This window comes from Myxocyprinus asiaticus, chromosome 9, assembly GCF_019703515.2.
Source record: "Myxocyprinus asiaticus isolate MX2 ecotype Aquarium Trade chromosome 9, UBuf_Myxa_2, whole genome shotgun sequence".
In the NCBI taxonomy this organism is placed as follows: domain Eukaryota; kingdom Metazoa; phylum Chordata; class Actinopteri; order Cypriniformes; family Catostomidae; genus Myxocyprinus; species Myxocyprinus asiaticus.
In genome coordinates, this window is record NC_059352.1 from 257,501 (window position 1) to 277,480 (window position 19,980).

Sequence of the window (19,980 nt, forward strand, 5' to 3'; positions counted from 1 at the left end):
TATAGTAGATTAGTGTCACTGAACGGCTGGATGTCTGAGTGGTGTCCGGAGAATAGCATAGGATTTATTGGACAATTGGAAGAGTTTTTGGGGTAGACATGACTTGCTAAAGAGAGATGGACTCCATCCCTCCAGGGAAGGTGCCACTCTCCTCTCTAGTAATTTGGCTCATAGTCTTAATAATGAAAGTATTTGACTAACTGGGGCCCAGGTCAGGAAGCAGGTTAATCCGAATGTCTGTTAGCTGCCTTGGGACGTCACACAGGTCACATAAACTACAACACATAGAGACTGTATCACCAAGATATCATATAGAGACTCAGTCTGTTCCCCGAACTACCAAACACAAACCCCTCACTAAATCATTTAGAAAATTTTTTGATTAAGGTAAAACTTGAAAAATAAATAAATAAATAATAATAATAATAATTGAAGATAAACATCATATAAAGATTGGGCTACTAAACATTAGATCTCTTTCAACCAAAGCACTAATTATAAATGAAATTATTACAGATCATAGTTTGGATGTGCTCTGTTTGACTGACACCTGGCTTAAACCGGATGAATATATTAGTTTAAATGAATCTACTCCCCCAGTTTATTGTTATAAACATGAGTCTCGTTTGAAGGGTCGAGGAGGAGGTGTTTTACAGTGAAGTTTTTGGTGTTACTCAGAGGACAGGATATAAGTTTAAGTCTTTTGAACTAATAATGTTTAATGTGACACCGTCAGATATAGATATAAATAAAAAATCTCTAGTCGTCTTTTGCCCTTTCTACAGTATATAGATCACCTGGGTCTTATTCCGATTTCCTTGGTGAATTTGCAAATTTTCTATCAGATCTAGTAGTTAATGTAGATAGAGCTTTAATTGTTGGTGACTTCAACATTCACATAGATAATGAAAATGACACATTGGGATTAGCATTTATCAATATTCTCAACTCTCTTGGAGTCCGACAAAATATGACAGAACCAACTCATCGCCATAATCATACGCTAGATTTAATTTATATGGAGTTGATGTTGATACTTTAGAAATTCTACCGCAGAGCGATGACATCACAGATCATTACCTCATCTCTTGTATGCTGTGATCAGTTACTCAATCTACATCACGCTATCGTTCAGGTAGAACTATTCTTTCGACCACTAAAGACAGCTTCACTAATAATCTTCCAACTTTATATTTCTTCGAAACCCGATGAAAATTCACAATTCTCCAAATTAGCAGAGTGTATCAATGAAATCAAAGATTGGATGGCCAGAAATTTCCTTCTACTCAATTCCGACAAAACAGAGGTACTAATTATTGGACCAAAAACCTCTAAAAATAAGCCGCTAAAATATAATTTGACTCTCGATGGATGTACTGTTACATGGTCTTCTACAGTGAAGAACTTAGGTGTTATATTTGATACCGATCTGTCCTTTGAAAATCAAATTACCAATGTTTGTAGAACAGCATTCTTCCAACTCAGAAATATTACTAAATTACAACACATGCTCTCTGTTGCCGATGCCGAAAAACTAATTCATGTGTTCATGACCTCAAGACTAGATTATTGTAATGCATTACTGGGAGGATGTCCAGCAAGATCAATAAATAAACTTCAATTGATTCAAAATGCAGCTGTCAGAGTGCTGATGAGAACCAAGAAATATGATCATATAAGCCCCATTTTATCATCGTTACATTGGCCACCTGTTAAATTTCGTATTAATTTTAAAATTCTGTTAACTACATACAAAGCTTTAAATGGTCTAGCTCCACAGTACTTAAGTGACCTTCTGACACGCTATATTCATCACATTCATTACGATCGCAAAATTCTGGCCTGTTAATAGTTCCTAGAATATCAAAATCCACAAAAGGAGGTAGATCCTGTTCCTATTTGGCTCCTAAACTATGGAATAGTCTCCCTAACACTGTTCGGGATGCAGACACACTCACTCAGTTTAAGTCTAGACTAAAGACTCATCTATTTAGTCAGACATACACCTAATTTATCATTCAACTCACAATTAGTCTGCTTTAGTTAGGTCTTCCAGAACCAGAAACATCCATCATGATCTATAACACTGCAATACATTTAATGGCATCTACGCTAATATTATTCTATTTGTTTCCATGTCTCAATCTCGGGACTCCTATCCTGAGGTCACCAGAACCGGCTGGATCCAGCTCTGGTCCTGCTTGGTGTCAGACTCCACTGCTACATGTCTCTGAGTGATGATGACTAAATGCAGCTGGTGCCAGCCAGACATCACTTGAGTCTATGGACTTCAGAGGATGAACTGATGCCAGCTCCAACCGTAAGACATGGGATACTTCATATGCCATTGCCTGAACCTTGGACTTAGGATAGACCTCACAGAACCTCACCGAAATGACCTGCTGGTTGAACTGCGATGCTCCTCACTGATCTCTGCCTGCATCACCTTGATCTATTGATGGACTACACTCTTATAATGGAATACATAAACTATCAATTAATTGCCAATAAAACCCTTCATCAGCCAACTAACAAGGACAATGCATCTATGTGAACTTCTGCAGTTAATCCAGGATGAACTTCAAAGACATTAGTCATTAATCTTACAGTTACTGGTCCTTAACACTAATTTTAAACCATGACCTGCACTATACATAAGTAATATTGTCATTATATTCATGATGTTAGTCAGAGGGGAACTGGCCCCCACAGTGAGTCACAGTGTTAATTACCACAGTCACCTTCAGCTTGCTCACTGGGGTTATAAATACAATTATTATTTAATTACTTATTTTTATACACAATTTACAATCATATTTTAATCAAACTACACAATGATGACTCTATGACTTTATAGATATTACAGGTTCATTTTCTGTTAATGCATGATCTTCTGTAAAGATGCTTTGAAACGATGTGTGTTGTGAAAAGCGCTATACAAATAAAAATGACTTGACTTGATTTAGACGTTTCTAAACTAATTTTACAAAATATCCACCAGACAATTTACTCGATGACACATGTTGTGATATGTTAAAATATGTTGAGCAAGACCAAATAAATGTATTTTTCCTTGACACTGAATAACTGCTGAATAGGTGCATTCATTAGTTCTGTGAGACGAGACGGCGAGTGACAAACAGCATCATCTAACAGAGGAAATCTCCACACCCCACTCACAGAGAAACAACATGCATGATCTGATTTCAAATTTCAATTTACTTTTTCAACACATGAAAGGAAAGAGATTAAAAAAACAAAACAAAACATAGTGAAGAGCAGTTTTATCATTTACACAGGGCAAAATGAAATGAAGAGTTCACACAGTCTGTTCAATTATGTTTATGCACACTATTTCAATCGCAAAATGTACGCACCATTGAAACATTTACACAATAAAATCCTCTGCGTTTTATCAAAGTAAAACAATAATGCTCTTTTTTTAAAGACAGCACATTTTCTGAAATGATGGATCTAGGAATGAAGATTTTCCTCTCATTCCACACAAGAAATCAAATCCAGGACAATTTACAAACACGTCACTACACAGGATCATGAGGGAAGTTGTCCATTCAGAGGTTGTGTGAGTGTGCATAGGTGTCCGTCCCACTTCCTTGCCTCTCTCAGAGCAGATTGGGAAATGAGCAAGAAATTTCCTCCAGGAGATGATGTCGTATCACTGGTGACACCGACTGCACCAGCAAACCTACATCTGTAAACAGAGGGGTGCATGAAACGGGCCGTGGAGTCCCAGTGACCCGGGACGGGCAGAATGCAGCGAGCCGTCTCGCAGTTGTGCTCGTGGCCGTGGGCATTGTGGCGCGGTCAACTGTGCTTATCAATTGTTGGTGGGCGTGTCACCATAACCACGCCCACAGACTGTAGGTTTGGATTGGTAGGGGTCTCCTCCCCACATGACTGTCTGTGATCGTCATTGCTATGAGACGCCGTCTTGTACATTTTAAAAAGAAAAGAGTATAAAACGTCATCAACCCCCCTTGATATAAGTACAGGACCATATCTATGACTTATATATTCATATTTATAGATATTTATATATGTATAGATATATACAGCACTACGCCCCGGTAGTTCTCGCGAGTGTGTGTTTAATGAGGAATGGCTGTGGGCACGTGAGGGTGTTTGTTAGTACACCCAGGATACAGGCACCCACTGTGAGGTGCTGGACACCAGATCAATGGCCTCCTCCAGCAGACGGATGGTGTCGTCAATCTCGTTATTGATGATGGTCTGATCGAAGTAATGTGCGTACGAGTGCTGCAACGCCTCCGACTCCTTCTGCAGTCGCTGCAGAGACTCGTCCTGAAACAAGCGTCACATGAAGATCAGTAAAAACTGTGACAAACAAGTGATTTCATTGATGATTAGAAAGACACAAGGGGCATTCACCAATAAAACACATGAGCTACACACTGACACACAATCAACACTGCGAGTCGTACTACTAGGGGTGAGAATCTTTAGACACTTCACAATTTAATTTAGATTCAGGGAATCACGATTCAATTTCAAAACGATTCTTGATGCATTTCAATTTTTCAGCGCCAGTTTAGTTAAGTTAGCTCAATGCTACAAGATGTTTAAAGATTCCAGACAGAAGTCATATTAAAATATATCTGCAATGATGCCATCAGAAACAGAATAACTCAATTTAATAACCTCATATCAGATGCGGTCCTGTGGCTTCATTCAGAGCGACCTTAAACTGTGTTATTAAAATCTCATCTCGTTTTCTGTCTGTGATGAACTTTCGAGTGTGTTACAGTAGCTGAGTTTACACTATCGGGCCAAATGAGGGCGTGCTAGTTCGTGCCAGGGCCAGTTGCATTCCCACTGTCACTTCCGGGGCTTCATTGTGCCGCCTCGGGGCTTTCTCAGGGCCAACAGCCTATGGCCTTTGGCAGGCACAGTACAGATCCGTTAAAACGCACAATGAAAGAACTTTCCATGGTTTGAGGTCATGGACAGTGTGCTGGGACACCATGGCACTTACAGTCGGTGAGTTGTCAACGCTACCTTACTGTATCTTGCTAGCTAGCTAATGTTTACAAATGATATAAACTCGATATTCTAGATAACTTAATAACATGCTTAAGTTTCGCTCTTGTTTGTGAAATGGGCGGGGTGTGTGACGTTGGCACCAGGGTGGTGTGTTTTAAATGCGGGTTTTAGGGCAACACTGCGGGGCTATTGGCCAGATGGTGGGAACACAGATCGATTTTGGTCTTGGGCTCGAGGTCTGAGGCTATTTGCCCCAGCTGCCCAGTTGATAGCCCAGGCTCACACTGGCCCGATAGTGGCAAGTGTGTCCCATGATTGTGATTCCTGTGTAAAATCATTTATTAAATTAAATTATTAAATAGAGTTCATGACGCAAAACACAGGTTGGTTGTTTTCTTTAGGAACGTTTACATGCACATTCTTACACTAATTATGCTGAATAATAGTAAAAGCATGTGGTCATGTAAGGTAGGGGGTAAGGTCATAAATGATAGAGATCGGGTAGATTTTGCTCATTACCCTGATTTCACGTTGCATGTAAACACGTTTACCACATTCTTACCGACTTGTCCAATATGCACAAGTGTTGTGCACATGACATTTTGACATCAAAAGCAGAGGATAACTGGACAATATCAAATCTCATGTTAACACAGTTTGCCAGAATGTTTGGAGAAGCTGATCCGTGGTGGTTATCAGTGTACTGGTGCATGTAAACACTCATTGTCACTGGCTGTTAAACGTCTGAAGGCTCACACACACACACACACACACATAGTATATTTGTCTGCACAGAACTGATAATAATGAATTTAAAATATAGTATTGATCTAGAATCGTTTGAGAAAGAATTGTGATGCATCAGTGAATGGATTTTCTCACTATCACATGTCTGTTACTTACAGGCAGTTTTCTGCACCATCGAGGCAGCTGAGAGCCGCACAAAGAAATGACACGAAATAATCGACACACACATGCAGTGAGTGACAAAAGCAGCATGCAATGAACAATTTTAAAAGCAGACAGATGGGCGGGACATCCTCTGATGCTGTCTGTCTGAGGGTCTCTGGACCCGTTTACACCTGGTATTCAGATGAGTTTTGGGCGATCTGTTTGAAACAGGACAACGCTAAATACAGGTGTAAATAGGGTCCAAAACGTTTAGAGATTTGTCCACTTCAATCACATTCAAAATGGTCAAAAGTGGTCGAAGACACATGCGAACACACTGGGCTCGTGGTGTAAACGCAGCAGAGCACCACCCACTCACTTCATAATAAACCAATGTGCTAATATAAGAGTTTAAACTGTGCCGGATATGTGCAGATACTGTAAAAAAAGCTCACACATATACGGTACATGCTCAAAAGGTTACAGAACTTCTTCAGTGTGTCTTCAGTGTGACACAGATGAGAAGCACATACACATTAGTACAGTTACTCCACTAAAATAACTCATAATTCTGCTCAACACGTCATGTTTGCGCTTAGATTAAATTTAAGCATAATCAAGTCTTTTTAAATGTTTTTGTGGTTCATCATCATGGAGTAACACACCTCAAAATCCTCATAACACAAGTGGTCAAAAAAGACATGTCTCATGACCAGGTGTGAACGGGGTCTGTTAGTCAGTAGTAAACATCAGGACCATCATGAGAAGTGAAGATCTTCAGACAGACATGAACATGCTGCACAGACACAAAACAGAAGAGGAAACAGAAATGCGTGTTTATGTGTAACTCTTGACGGATTGAACTCTGACCTCAGTCATAGCGGGGGTGATGGTCGGTGCAGCGATGAAGATGACGTACGGTGCAAATTCAGCCGTCCGCAAAACCTTCAGCGCCTGTGAAAACACAACGTGATGACATCAGAACGGCTCACGGACATGACGAGAGAGATGACGTCATTGCAGGTGAAATCCGATTGGTTGAGAGTACCTGTGGCTCTACGTCCAGGATGGCGACCATGTTCTGCTCGTGGATCTTGCGGATCGTCTCGAGGCGCGTGCCGTACATGGCGTCTTCGTGGCTGCCGTACTCCAGATAATCGTTATTTGAGATGTCCTGCATCATCTGGTCATGTGACACAAAGTAGTAATTCTTCCCATTCTCCTCGTCTTTCTTCGGCGGTCGAGTCGTGTCTGTTTTATGATTGAAGAAACACACACAAAGTCATTTTGACATTCAGTTGTAAAATTGGATTTTTCTTTATATTTTGGTATTAACGCAAAGTATCGTCTCTTACGTGGAATAGGATAGGCAAATCTGTCGGGATGTTTGGCGATGAGTGTGTTCTTGATGTGTCTCCTGCCGACCCCGTGAGCACCTGCGGGCGAATATCAGCTCGAACAATGAGTCACATGATCAACAGCATTCACAGTAATCATGACAGGAGAGCAAACGTGTGTGAGCTCGTACCCAACAGCACCAGTGTTTTCCTCTTGAACGCCGGCAGCTTCACCACCTCTTCATACGTCACCAGATCTAGTTGATCAAACACTGCAGGAGAATCAGATCGGTGTGAGCGATGTGAACTCATTCTGATGAAGTTTAAGAGTGTGTTTGTGATGAGGGACGAGAGAGATTGAAACATGACGAGTGATGACAGCTGGTGTTACAGTGGCCACAAACACACTGAAAAAACCTTTGTGTCAAACACATTTAAATAAATACAGGAGTGAATCCTCTAAATTATCACTGTGTGTGTGCACAGAATCAAAGAATTTGTGATAGCTGACAGTGTATTACATCATATTGAGAACCGAGAACCGGTTCTGAGTAAGAAATACCAGAACTGTATGATTTTCATGACTTTAGTTTTTTTTACTGTTCTCAAACGAGCATTTTTCCACCAATGCGGACGGGACACCGTACTAACATACACTGACAGTGTTTCCTGCACTACCATTTAACAGCACTGCAACACCGCTATTGAATCAGCAACGCAAAACACAGAGCGACCAGAGTAGTCCGATACCCAAACAAATGACTCTTATAAGCCGGTTCTTCTGAATCTAGACAGAAAAAAATACAAAGAAAGAAAACTCTTATTAGCTCTGTAATTAAAGTCGGGTCATGTCTGACTCTGAATGAGCCAATAACTGTTACTGTGTTAAGTGTACTTAAGGCTCATGAGACTTTGCTAACCCTAATCAGAGTAATTAAGAGTAAGTACAAGTGGTTGCTGATATGACAATGTGTAGTTTTAAGATACACATTATGTGCTCTGTAATTAGTGGTACTCATCTTCATCAAAGTCACAAGTACAGACAAACACAAACCAGCCCGTCTGACACCAACAAGCATGCCACACAGGAGGCCTGGGTCGCTCAGTGGTAAAATACGCTGACTATCACACCTGGAGTCGCGAGTTTGAATCCAGGGCATGCTGAGTGACTCCAGCCAGGTCTCCTAAGCAACCAAATTGACCCGGTTGCTAGGGAGGGTAGAGTCACATGGGGTAACCTCCTTGTGGTCGCTATAATGTGGTTCTCGCTCTCGGTGGGGTGTGTGGTGAGTTGTGCGTGGATGCCGCGGAGAATAGCGTGAAGCCTCCACACACACTATGTCTCCGTGGCAACGCGCTCAACAAGCCACGTGATAAGATGCGCGGATTGACGGTCTCAGACGTGGAGGCAACTGAGATTCGTCCTCCACCACCCGGATTGAGGCGAGTCACTACGCCACCACGAGGACTTAGAGCGCATTGGGAATTGGGCATTCCAAATTGGGGAGAAAGGGGGAAAAAATCCAAAAAAAATAAAAACTAAAAAACAATCATGCCACGCTCCAAATCACTGAGATCACATTTTTCCCCATTCTGATGGTTGATGTGAATATTAACTGAAGCTCCTGACCCGTATCTGCATGATTTTATGCACTGCACTGCTGCCACACGATTGCTGATTAGATAATCACATGGATGATTGTTGGTGCCAGATGGGCTGGTTTGAGTATTTCTGGGATTTTCACACACAACAGTCTCTAGAATTTACTCAGAATGGTGCCAAAAACAAAAAACATCCAGTGAGCGGCAGTTCTGTGTATGGAAACACCTTGTTGATGAGAGAGGTCAACAGAGAATGGCCAGACTGGTTTGAACTGATAAAGTCTACGGTAACTCAGATAACCACTCTGTACAATTGTGATGAGAAGAATATCATCTCTGAATGCTGTTCTGAGATGCGGGTTGGCGCTGCTTTGTTGGCACGAGGGGGACCTACACAATATTAGGCAGGTGGCTTTAATGTTGGTGCTGATCGGTGTATACTGTATATATACTAGATGTTCAGTTCTGTACACAGATTTAATGTTCATGTGATTGTCACTATATGACTTTATTAGGAGTGCACTGGACTGTAGATTACAGTTGTCACTCCAGAAGTGTGTGTGAACAGAACCAGATGAAATACTCATCTAGTATAAGAGGATTTAGCTTCAGTGTGAATGTGTCCAGTGAGTGATGAGATCAACACTTAAACTCATTCTGGAGTGACAATCATCAGTGCTGTTCATTGAGGGAAACATCCATCAGAGGATCTCACCAAAGTTTCACTGGGAATCATTTCTGTCAATCATATTGATTGATTTGAACACTAACCCTAACACTCGTTTCATTACTGGTTAACAAATGAAAACAACTGTATGTTACTGAAGACAAGAAGCAAAAGAAGACACATTTAGTTACTTACATGCGGGGGGGCCATTAAGGGAAGACAGCGTGTAAAATGGACAGGGGTCAGTTAAACAAACATTACAACCAACACAACTGCAGCTTCACACACACAAATTCACACACACACTCAGACACACACTCACACACACACACACACACAATCAGCATTAAAGAGGACACACTGAACACACACTTATGAGCCATGCGGTCATAAACCGACACAAAACTAACACACACTTCATACATTCATACACTCTAAATCTCATTAATAAACATTTCAGGTGAGATTTATAAAAACAATCTGACAATATAAATACAAATTCATCCATCAGATACAGTATATACCGTATGTCTGTTCTATAAGGAAACACTGCTCAAGTGTGTGTGTTTGTGTGTGTGTTTGCGTGAGTGTGTGTGTGTGTTTGTGTGAGTGTGTGTATTTGTGTGAGTGTGTGTGTGTGTGTGTGTATTTGTGTGTGTGTGTTTGTGTGAGTGTGTGTGTGTGTGTGTGTGTGTGAGTGTGTGTGTTTGTGTGAGTGTGTGTGTGAGTGTGTGTGTGTACGTGTGTTTGTGTGAGTGTGTGTGTTTGTGTGAGTGTGTGTGAGTATGTGTGTGTTTGTGTGAGTGTGTGAGTGCGTGTGTGTGTGTTTGTGTGAGTGTGTGTTTGCGTGTGTGTGTGTGTGTTTGTGTGAGTGTGTGTATTTGTGTGAGTGTGTGTGTGTGTGTGTGTATTTGTGTGTGTGTGTTTGTGTGAGTGTGTGTGTGTGTGTGTGTGTGAGTGTGTGTGTTTGTGTGAGTGTGTGTGTGAGTGTGTGTGTGTACGTGTGTTTGTGTGAGTGTGTGTGTTTGTGTGAGTGTGTGTGAGTATGTGTGTGTTTGTGTGAGTGTGTGAGTGCGTGTGTGTGTGTTTGTGTGAGTGTGTGAGTGCGTGTGTGTGTGTGTTTGTGTGAGTGTGTGAGTGCGTGTGTGTGTGTGTGTTTGTGTGAGTGTGTGAGTGCGTGTGTGTGTGTGTGTTTGTGTGAGTGTGTGAGTGCGTGTGTGTGTTTGTGTGAGTGTGTCAGTGCGTGTGTGTGTGTTTGTGTGAGTGTGTGTGTGTGTGTGATTGTGAGAGTGCGTGATTGTGTGTGTTTGTTTGTGTGAGTGAGTGTGTTTGTGTGTGTCTGTGTGTGTGTGAGTGTTTGTGTGAGTGTGTGTGAGTGTGTGTGTGTGATTGTGTGAGTGCGTGTGTGTTTGTGTGAGTGTGTGATTGTGTGTGAGTGTGTGTGTTTGTGTGTGTGTGTGTGTGTGTGAGAGTGTGTGTGTGTGTGTGTGTGAGTGTGTTTGTGTGTGTGTGAGTGTGTTTGTGTGTGTGTGTGTGTGTGTGAGAGTGTGTGTGTGTGTGTGTGTGAGTGTGTGTGTGTGTGTGTGAGTGTGTTTGTGTGTGTGTGTGTGTGTGTACACGTGTGAGATCAACATTTCATTCAGAAATAAAGCAGCAGAGTGTTGGCGTCTCATTACCTGCGTTGTGTTTGGCTAAATATTTGTCTTTGTACTGTTTCTTCTTCTTGCCAAACCATGTACAGCTCGCCTGCTGCTCCTGTTTGGTTTTCTCCATCGCTATACACGCCACACGCCTGACAAACACACACACAGAATCAGCTCCAGCTCACACAGGTTAACATTGATTCTTGGGGTGTAACGGGTTCTATGTAGAAAACGAACTGGCACCACGTATCACCTGAAGTTTAATGACGCATCTGGGGCACAAGGTTTGGCAAAGAAAACAAAGTGTCAAAAAGACAAGCACAGTTCCAACCTCCTCTAATAACCCTGAATGGAGCTGTAGATGGATACGCTCTGCCCGTTTTTCACTTGATGACATCACAGTTCTGCACGCATTGTGTGTAGTTGAAAATGGCAAGCGGAGAAAACGAGCCACTGATAGAGAAGCCCCTGCATTAATCGAGTCTTCTGTCTGGGAATATTTTCTTTTCGCAGTCAATTACAACAGCAATGGTCAAAAAACATTTACAAAACAGGCACTGTTTGCAGACATCGCTCGACATCGATATAATTAATAATTTATGCTGACATCACCCAGGGAAACATTACACAGCGCACAGAGCCGCAGGTGAGCCGAAACTGACACAGACACTCAGTGCTAATTCTGACAGACATGAAACCAGAAATAAAGCACTTGGACTGTTCATTGCCAACGATATGGTGCCCTTCTCCACTGATGAAGATTTGGGATTTCAGCGTATGATTAAAACACCCCAGCCGTATCACAACATCTCTTCTCATATCCACTTTAATATCAAAGTTATTCCTTCAGTAGATATGTCGGCTACAGCTTCCTAATGTTGAATATATGTTGAGTTTAAAATGCACTTTATGTTTGTTATGACCCTAATAGAAATGAACCATGGTTTTACTATAGTAATGTTGTAATAACAATGACTGCTGTCAGTATGGTTTTGATACAATGAATCATGGCTTTATGACAGTAATACTGTAGTTTCTATATAGTAACCATGAATTTACTATATACTGTAACCATGACAGTAATCATATTTGTGGTTACTATGAATTTACTACAAATACCATGGTGAAACTATGGTTACTGTAGTAAATCCATTGTGATTTTTAGTGATGGCAAAGCTGTTTACCAAATTGAGTTTTTTGGATTTGGCGGTAATATATATTTCTCTCTGAACATAGCAAATACCAAACCGTATTGAAACCGTGGTACAAACCGAACCGTGAGAGTTTTGAACCACTACACCCCTAATTGATTCCAGAGTGAAAGTGTTTTGTGCATCTCACCACTCCTGCAGCTCCGGTGACGGGATCAGTCCCGCTGTGCCGTTCTTCGTGTTCTCCAGTTTGCCCTGCCACCAGTTATGATCGTCTTTACTGATGATCTGAATGATGTCGCCCACTCTGAAGCGCACGCCCGCCTCTCTACAGGGAATCAGGTCGTCTTTAGAAGGGTCGTACTCAAACTGTGCTCGCACGTAGATCTGAAAACAACACAAGACGCTCACATCATCGACTGATATTCAAAACAAACACAGTGAGAGGAAGAACTAATGACAGAAAACGTGTAATTTCATCAGTACAAATGATTAAAAGAATGTAATGTCATTTGGGATGCATGATATTTCTGTGAACTATATTTTCAGTTTACTAATTATTTTCTGAAGACAGAGCGTTTTCAAAAACACTCTACCATTCTAGTGTGGATAAGAGGCGTAAATGTAACGAAAATGTTTCAGTGTGCACGTAGCCTGTATGTGTATCTGCAAATATTAGCCATTTTTAAAGTACAATATATCAGAGCTTATTTTGTCCAGACATTTATACATTTATAATACCAGCACTCATACTGGTTATTGGGCATGATAAAAATAATTACTGGCTGTCAGTATTAGCCAAAATGTCTATATCAGTGCATCCCTACATGTAATGGAGTTCAACACACACACACTCACGCACACACACATATACACACACACATACACACACACACACACACACACACACACACACACACACACACACACACACACACACACACACACACACACACACACACACATAGTCAAGAAAATCCCCTGACTGACAGCACAGGCATATCTAAACAGCCAACCATCTGTGATGTGGACCAAACTAAAGGTGATTGGCCAGTTGGGTGAGGGGCGGGACCATCACTATGGAAAGCTGGCAGGGTCTAAAAGAACAAACTAGAGGAGCAAAGCCTGATGGGACATTCAGTTTGAATCAGAGAGAATCAGACAACATGAATCAGTTTCTATTCTACTGAACCTGAAAAACTCACCTTACGGAACAATTTATCCTTCACAGCAGGTCTGGAGATCTAAAGGTTTGAAAGCATCACACACACACACATCATGCAGTAGAACAGAACGAGCGTGCACAAGAATGCAGGATGATGCAGTTATCACATGTTACAGTGAGGGAGAGGAGTTCTCATTAAACTGACAATAATAACACGCATTTAAACCAAAATATCTGCATTTCAGGGGCAAATATTCTCCTGGTGATAAAGTCATGTTTCTTTTACTACAGTACACTCTGAAACACATTTCACCATGTTTACATCCATTCCACAGAATTTCCCCCAAAATCAGCACAGAACATGTGAAGCTCTGCAGGTTTATTATGGGTTATTACACAGCGCTTTAGAATACTCGATTCTGATTGGTCAATGGCGCCATCTAGTGGTCTGATATTTCTGAGTAACAACAGCACATCTGGAGATTTAGACATATCAGACCGCTTATCTGGGTGTTGCAAGTCATCGTCATTCACTCTGCAAACTCAACATGTAAGCTGATAAAATAATCTGAACTCAAATCAATATTTTATGTCCAATTATTTTATTTATATGACAAGTAGTCTTGTGATAAGCTGGATAATGAGCAGTTACACTGGCGGCCAAAAGTTTGGAATAATGTACAGATTTTGCTCTTATGGAAAGAAATTGGTGCTTTTATTCACCAAAGTGTCATTCAACTGATCACAATGTATAGTCAGGACATTAATAATGTGAAAAATTACTATTACAATTTGAAAATAATGTTCAGAACTTCTTAAACTACTTCAAAGAGTTCTCATCTAAAAATCCTCCATGTGCAGCAATGACAGCTTTGCAGATCCTTGTTATTCTAGCTGTCAGTTTGTCCAGATACTCAGGTGACATTTCACCCCACACTTCCTGTAGCACTTGCCATAGATGTGTCTGTCTTGTCGGGCACTTCTCATGCACCTTACAGTCTAGCTGATCCCACAAAAGCTCAATGGGGTTAAGATCCATAACACTCTTTTCCAATTATCTGTTGTCCAATGTCTGTGTTTCTTTGCCCACTCCAACCTCTTCTTTTTGATTTTCTGTTTCAAAAGTGGCTTTTTCTTTGCAATTCTTCCCATAAGGCCTGCACGCCTGAGTCTTCTCTTTACTGTTGTACATGAAATATATCTTTCAGCTGTGTTTGATATAATGGCAAGTGATTTTCTAGTACCAAATGATCAATTTAGCATGATTACTCAAGGATAAGGTGTTGGAGTGATGACTACTGTCTAGATTTGATCAAAAATGACTTTTTTCAAATAGTGATGGTGCTGTTACATCAGTAATGTCCTGACTATACTCTGTGATCAGCTGAATGCCACTTTGGTGAATTAAAGTACCAATTTCCTTCTGAAACAGAAAAATCTGTACATTATTCTACACTTTTGGCCCCCAGTGTAGATGGTCAATATTAACAATATAAACACCAACAGAACTACGACACAAACCGGAGGTGGAAACCAGCTTTACAGTGATTTCTTTCTTCTCATTTAATTACATAATTACAACGCAAATCAATATTTTATGACCATTTATTTATTTATTTGGTTAGTAGCTGTGTAATAAGCAGGATAATGTACAGTTAGCTGGTTGTTATCACAAAATAATCCCTTCAGGATGATAAAAGAGTGCTCAGATTCACGTCAGGGTTTATTTGGTGATAACAACGACTGACTCTACATTATCACTTACATAAATCGAGTGATTTGCTTTCACTTTAAGGTGTGTGAATGTTTCTTAGATTCTGACTGTATCTTACTGACTTTTAGATTAACCACCAGTGATTTGTGACATCGCTGGAGACTCAAAACATACAAAAACACACACACATCACTGCCAACACACACAGACATACATCGAGGTGTTCAGATGCACTGAAACTAAAACAACTAAACTGGACTTTGGTCTCACCTGTCGACCTTTGGGCTGGATCGTCGAGGGCAAATCCTGCACACAGAAGTTATGACTTTATGAATTGCTCATTATAATTGAATTTTCACTTGTTTTGAGAGATAAATACTCTGTGTTGGGCTAGAAAATAATTCAATATCACAACCTAAAAATCAGATAATGTCCACTGTAATATAATCAAAGGTTATTAAAGTCTACTCATGAGAGATGTGTGTGAATCCAGTGTCTTACTAAAATTGAGCTGGTGACACTGGAGTGTCCGTTAGCAGGAGACTGATTGGACAGATCTGGTGAATCTTTCTGAAATACAACAAATCCAAACACAGTTAGAGACCACGAGAAGACAAGAAGAGCAAAACTACTGCAGCTTTACACAAAACATGCATTTATTTCAGTTGATGACAAACACATCAGCTGTTCAGTGTTGACCACAGTGTGGCGCACTCACTCAAAATGACAGAGAAGATCTAGTGTGCACTACAGAGTGAAGGAAACACTTACATCACAGGACAGAGACTGACTGCGGTAACTCGGTACAATCTTAAATGTGATGCTTCCTCTCATCTCACGCTGTTTGAAAACAAACACAGATACAAAGCAACAGTTCTCACTAGTGCAGGAAATCAAATCTGATCGCTGTCATCACTGTTTGATTATTTAAGAATGTAAGGCACTTCAAAAGAGATCAACATGTTTAAATAAGTCTGACATGACACAAATGATGAAGAATCATCTGTGTGTGTGTGTGTCAGAGAGTTTGATTCACACACACACACACACACACACACACACACACACACACACACACACACACACACGACAGACACACACACACATACAACACACACACACACACACACACACATATACACACACAAACACACACTCTCACACACACACACACATTCACACACAAACACAAACACACACACAAACACACACACACACACAAACACACACATATATATACACACACACACACACACACACACACACACATTCACACACACACACAGACACACACACAAACACACACAGACACACACACACACACACACACACACACACACATATACACACACACACACACACACACACACACACACAGACACACACACACACACACACACACAGACACACACACACACACACACACACACACACACACACACACACACACACACACACACACACACACACACACACACACACACACACACACACACACACACACAGACACACACACACACACACACACACACACACTCACACTCACACACACACACACACACACACACACACACACACACTCACACACACCAGCATCTTCTGCAGCTGCTCCACTGTTTGATTTGCGACACTGATGCCGTTAATTTCACGAATCTCGTCTCCCACATGCAGCGTTCCTGAAAAACAACACGAGCACATTAATGCACATTTATTGCACATAAAGGCCACACATGTGGATTCTGCAGTGTTGTTTATTCTTGAGTGGATGATGATATCAGCAGCACCTTGTCTGTGGATCATTCCTCCGTGCATGATTCTCGCTACGATACAGTGATTCAGATCGTTCATCTTCAGAGTAATGCCCTGTCAACACACAATTCACTTTCTGTTTTAATCAAGAATACGACACACTTTATTCTGCTGCAGAATTGTATGTATTTCATTATTTAGTTAAATTAATTGCTACAAAATGAAATCAAATACATCAGGGGTTTAAACTATATTCAGACAAGTCACAAATATTGGTAACAAGGTTGCAAAAATAGTAAACATTAAATAAATAATTAGTTTAATGAGCAACTTTTTCTAAAGGTTCAGCACCTGCTTTCACTTTTCACATATTCTCTTTCCTCTCTACTCATTTTAATACAAATAAATACTAAATTAGATTCCTTTTTAATTTTTTTCTTTTTATTCTTATTTTTATTTCTTGTCCTTATTGATTTTAACCCTTTAAGCTCAGATAAAAAAAAACTATTGTCAAAATATTAATAACTACGGACTTAACACATAATAAGTACCGTTTGAAAGTTTAGAAACTCTACTTTCCAATGCATGTAGACATTATGACCAAAACTGAACTGAAATCAGAAGTGCTCCATTTTGATAATTTATTAGAAAAATTGCACTGTACATATTTGTAACGAGTTTCACAGCATCAGCAAGGAGGAGGCGGGAACCAGCTGAACAGCAACGTAAACTCTAATGACAGAACATAACTCAAACATAACATAAAAGTGCTTTGCAGCAAACAAAACAAAGACGCACACACACAACATGTACATCTCTCTCTCTCGAACTGGCGTCCCGGCCCCTCATTATCTCTCTCCTGCTCATTAGACAACTCAGCACCAGGTGTGCGTCATCACGGCCCGGCCACGCCCTCCTCCTCGTCACAATATTAATGCAATCAGTAAAAAAAAACATCAAACTGATCAAATAGTCATGTGTCATATGTTGTTGGAAAGCTCTAGAAGAGTAGAATACAATTAGCCTGTTTGTTTTAATCACAGATAAAAATATAGCGAGTAATTGCTGAGTATATGTCTTTGACAATTATGTTGGTGTTGCTTATATGCTGCATTTTCACTTATAACTTCAAGATAAATAAATGGAACATATAATATCACATATCATTACTTAGAGGAGGAGATTATCTTTCAAACGAGTCCACACACAAGATAATCAGATGTATAGATCATTAAATAATCCACATGAAGCACAATGTTACATATGACCACCAGGAGATGGCGCCAAATACATGACACAGACTCAATGATGACTCAAATGACACAGAATGAAACTCATTCTGTGAAATCTCATTACTAAAATCATGTCTGCATGCTATACAAACCTTTAGTCATTGTTGTGTTTGCATGTGTAATTAGTTCTTATGTACAATTATTATGTTTTATTTGTTTGGAGACGTTTTTGGACACTAAAATTTTATTTGTAATGTTATAACTTTTGATTGCTTTGTCGTATCAACACAACATTTTCCTCAGATACAGTTGACATGATTGGGAACAAAACAAAAGCAGTTTTTCGGAGCCATCATATTTACATCCAGAGATACACTACCGGTCAAAAGTTTTGAAACACTCATTCTTTATTATAATTATTATTAATGTTTTTCAGATTTTAGAATAATAGTAAAGTCATCAAAACTATGGAATAACATAAATGGAACTATGGGAATTATGTTGTGTCTAAACAAAATCCAAAATAAATCAAAACTGTGTTATATTTGATCATCTTCAAAGTAGTCACCCTTTGTCTAGAATTTGCAGACATGTACTCTTGACATTTTCTCAACCAACTTCTTGAGGTATCATCCTGGGATGCTTTTTAAACAGTATTGAAGGAGTTCCCATCTATGTTGGGCACTTATTGGCTGCTTTTCTTTATTATTTGGTCCAAGTCATCCATTTCAAATACTTTTTTTTTTTAAATTAAATTTTAGATTTATAATGAAATAAATTGATATGGTGGCACAATTGTATTCTTGTCTACAAAACTAATTTCAAACATTTAAGCATACGCCTTCAGATCAAAAGATTTTTAAGATCATGAGAAACATTTCAGTCAAGTGTTTCAAAACTTTTGACCGGTAGTGTATATCATGTCAAATCAGAAAAATAAGGGAAAAAAGTTAATTTTTTGCTCAATTTATTTTGTGATTTTTCTGCAGTTTCTTAGGCTGAGAGTCTCAGAATGTATCATAATCCATATCATTAAACAATGTGAAAAGTTTTCTTTACAATGATACCAAACACTTGAGCCTTCTTGTTTTTTTGTTTTGAGTTATAATCCTTTAATTTTGGGTATGCCACTGAAACAGGAAATCTTTAAAAACACCTTCAGAGCTTAAAGGGTTAAAACTGAATTTATGTATCTTTATTTTCCTTCTCTGTATTATTTCTATGTAAAGCATATGAATTACCATTATGTATGAAATGTGCTGTATAAATAAACTTGCCTCTCTTTCTTTGTTAAAAAAAGAACAAATAATGACTTAATTTCTGAAGAGATTCAGGCCTTATCTTCAGTGAAAAACCTTTTTATCATGTTTAAAATGTATAACAATCTGTTATAAAAAGGGCTTATTACAGAATTATCTTCAGAAGTTAAAGTTAGCACAATCTCACACTGTCTGTGGACTCATTAATCTGTGTGTGTCTGTGTACCATGGGCTCATCCGTGTTCTTCTGGAACTGCACCAGTCGCACACGCGTGACGTTCTCCAGGTCCATCTCTCCGTTGATGCTCTCGGGTGAGCCTCCGTTCAGGTATGGTGAGGTGGGGGGCGGAGTTACTCTCAACGCCTCATCGCTGTAAACCTCATGAGCCACCACATCATGCGTCTGCAGCAGAGCCTGCGACACAAACAACATCACATAATGTACAATGTCAATTCACATATACTCAACAGAGATGATTAATAAACAGCCTAATAAACTGTAACAGACGGTGTGTGTGTCTGCACTCGATGACTGTGGTTCATGTGTT

At 39.9% G+C, this 19,980-nt stretch overlaps 1 protein-coding gene and 1 long non-coding RNA gene across 6 annotated transcripts in view; one reads left to right on the forward strand and one right to left on the reverse strand.

Annotated features, from left to right (window-relative positions):
- The window catches only part of LOC127445800 (uncharacterized), a 113,396-nt gene that overhangs the window by 18,511 nt on the left and 74,905 nt on the right, over positions 1–19,980 (forward strand). The gene's annotated exons all lie outside the window — the stretch shown is intronic.
- Positions 3,202–19,980, reverse strand: part of caskb (calcium/calmodulin-dependent serine protein kinase b) — an 80,536-nt gene continuing 63,757 nt past the window's right edge. For 2 of the 5 annotated variants that reach the window (XM_051706072.1, XM_051706073.1), the window contains 14 exons: positions 19,659–19,847; positions 16,977–17,055; positions 16,783–16,868; positions 15,964–16,032; positions 15,694–15,762; positions 15,463–15,498; positions 13,519–13,557; positions 12,504–12,700; positions 11,196–11,311; positions 7,442–7,522; positions 7,269–7,349; positions 6,962–7,164; positions 6,784–6,867; positions 3,202–4,323 (listed from right to left, as the gene is read on the reverse strand). In XM_051706072.1, coding sequence (XP_051562032.1) covers positions 4,147–4,323; positions 6,784–6,867; positions 6,962–7,164; positions 7,269–7,349; positions 7,442–7,522; positions 11,196–11,311; positions 12,504–12,700; positions 13,519–13,557; positions 15,463–15,498; positions 15,694–15,762; positions 15,964–16,032; positions 16,783–16,868; positions 16,977–17,055; positions 19,659–19,847 — 1,506 coding nt within the window. In that variant the 3' untranslated portion in view covers positions 3,202–4,146. The remainder of the gene's footprint in view (positions 4,324–6,783; positions 6,868–6,961; positions 7,165–7,268; positions 7,350–7,441; positions 7,523–11,195; positions 11,312–12,503; positions 12,701–13,518; positions 13,558–15,462; positions 15,499–15,693; positions 15,763–15,963; positions 16,033–16,782; positions 16,869–16,976; positions 17,056–19,658; positions 19,848–19,980) is intronic. The other 3 variants (XM_051706075.1, XM_051706077.1, XM_051706076.1) reach the window with 2 other exon arrangements.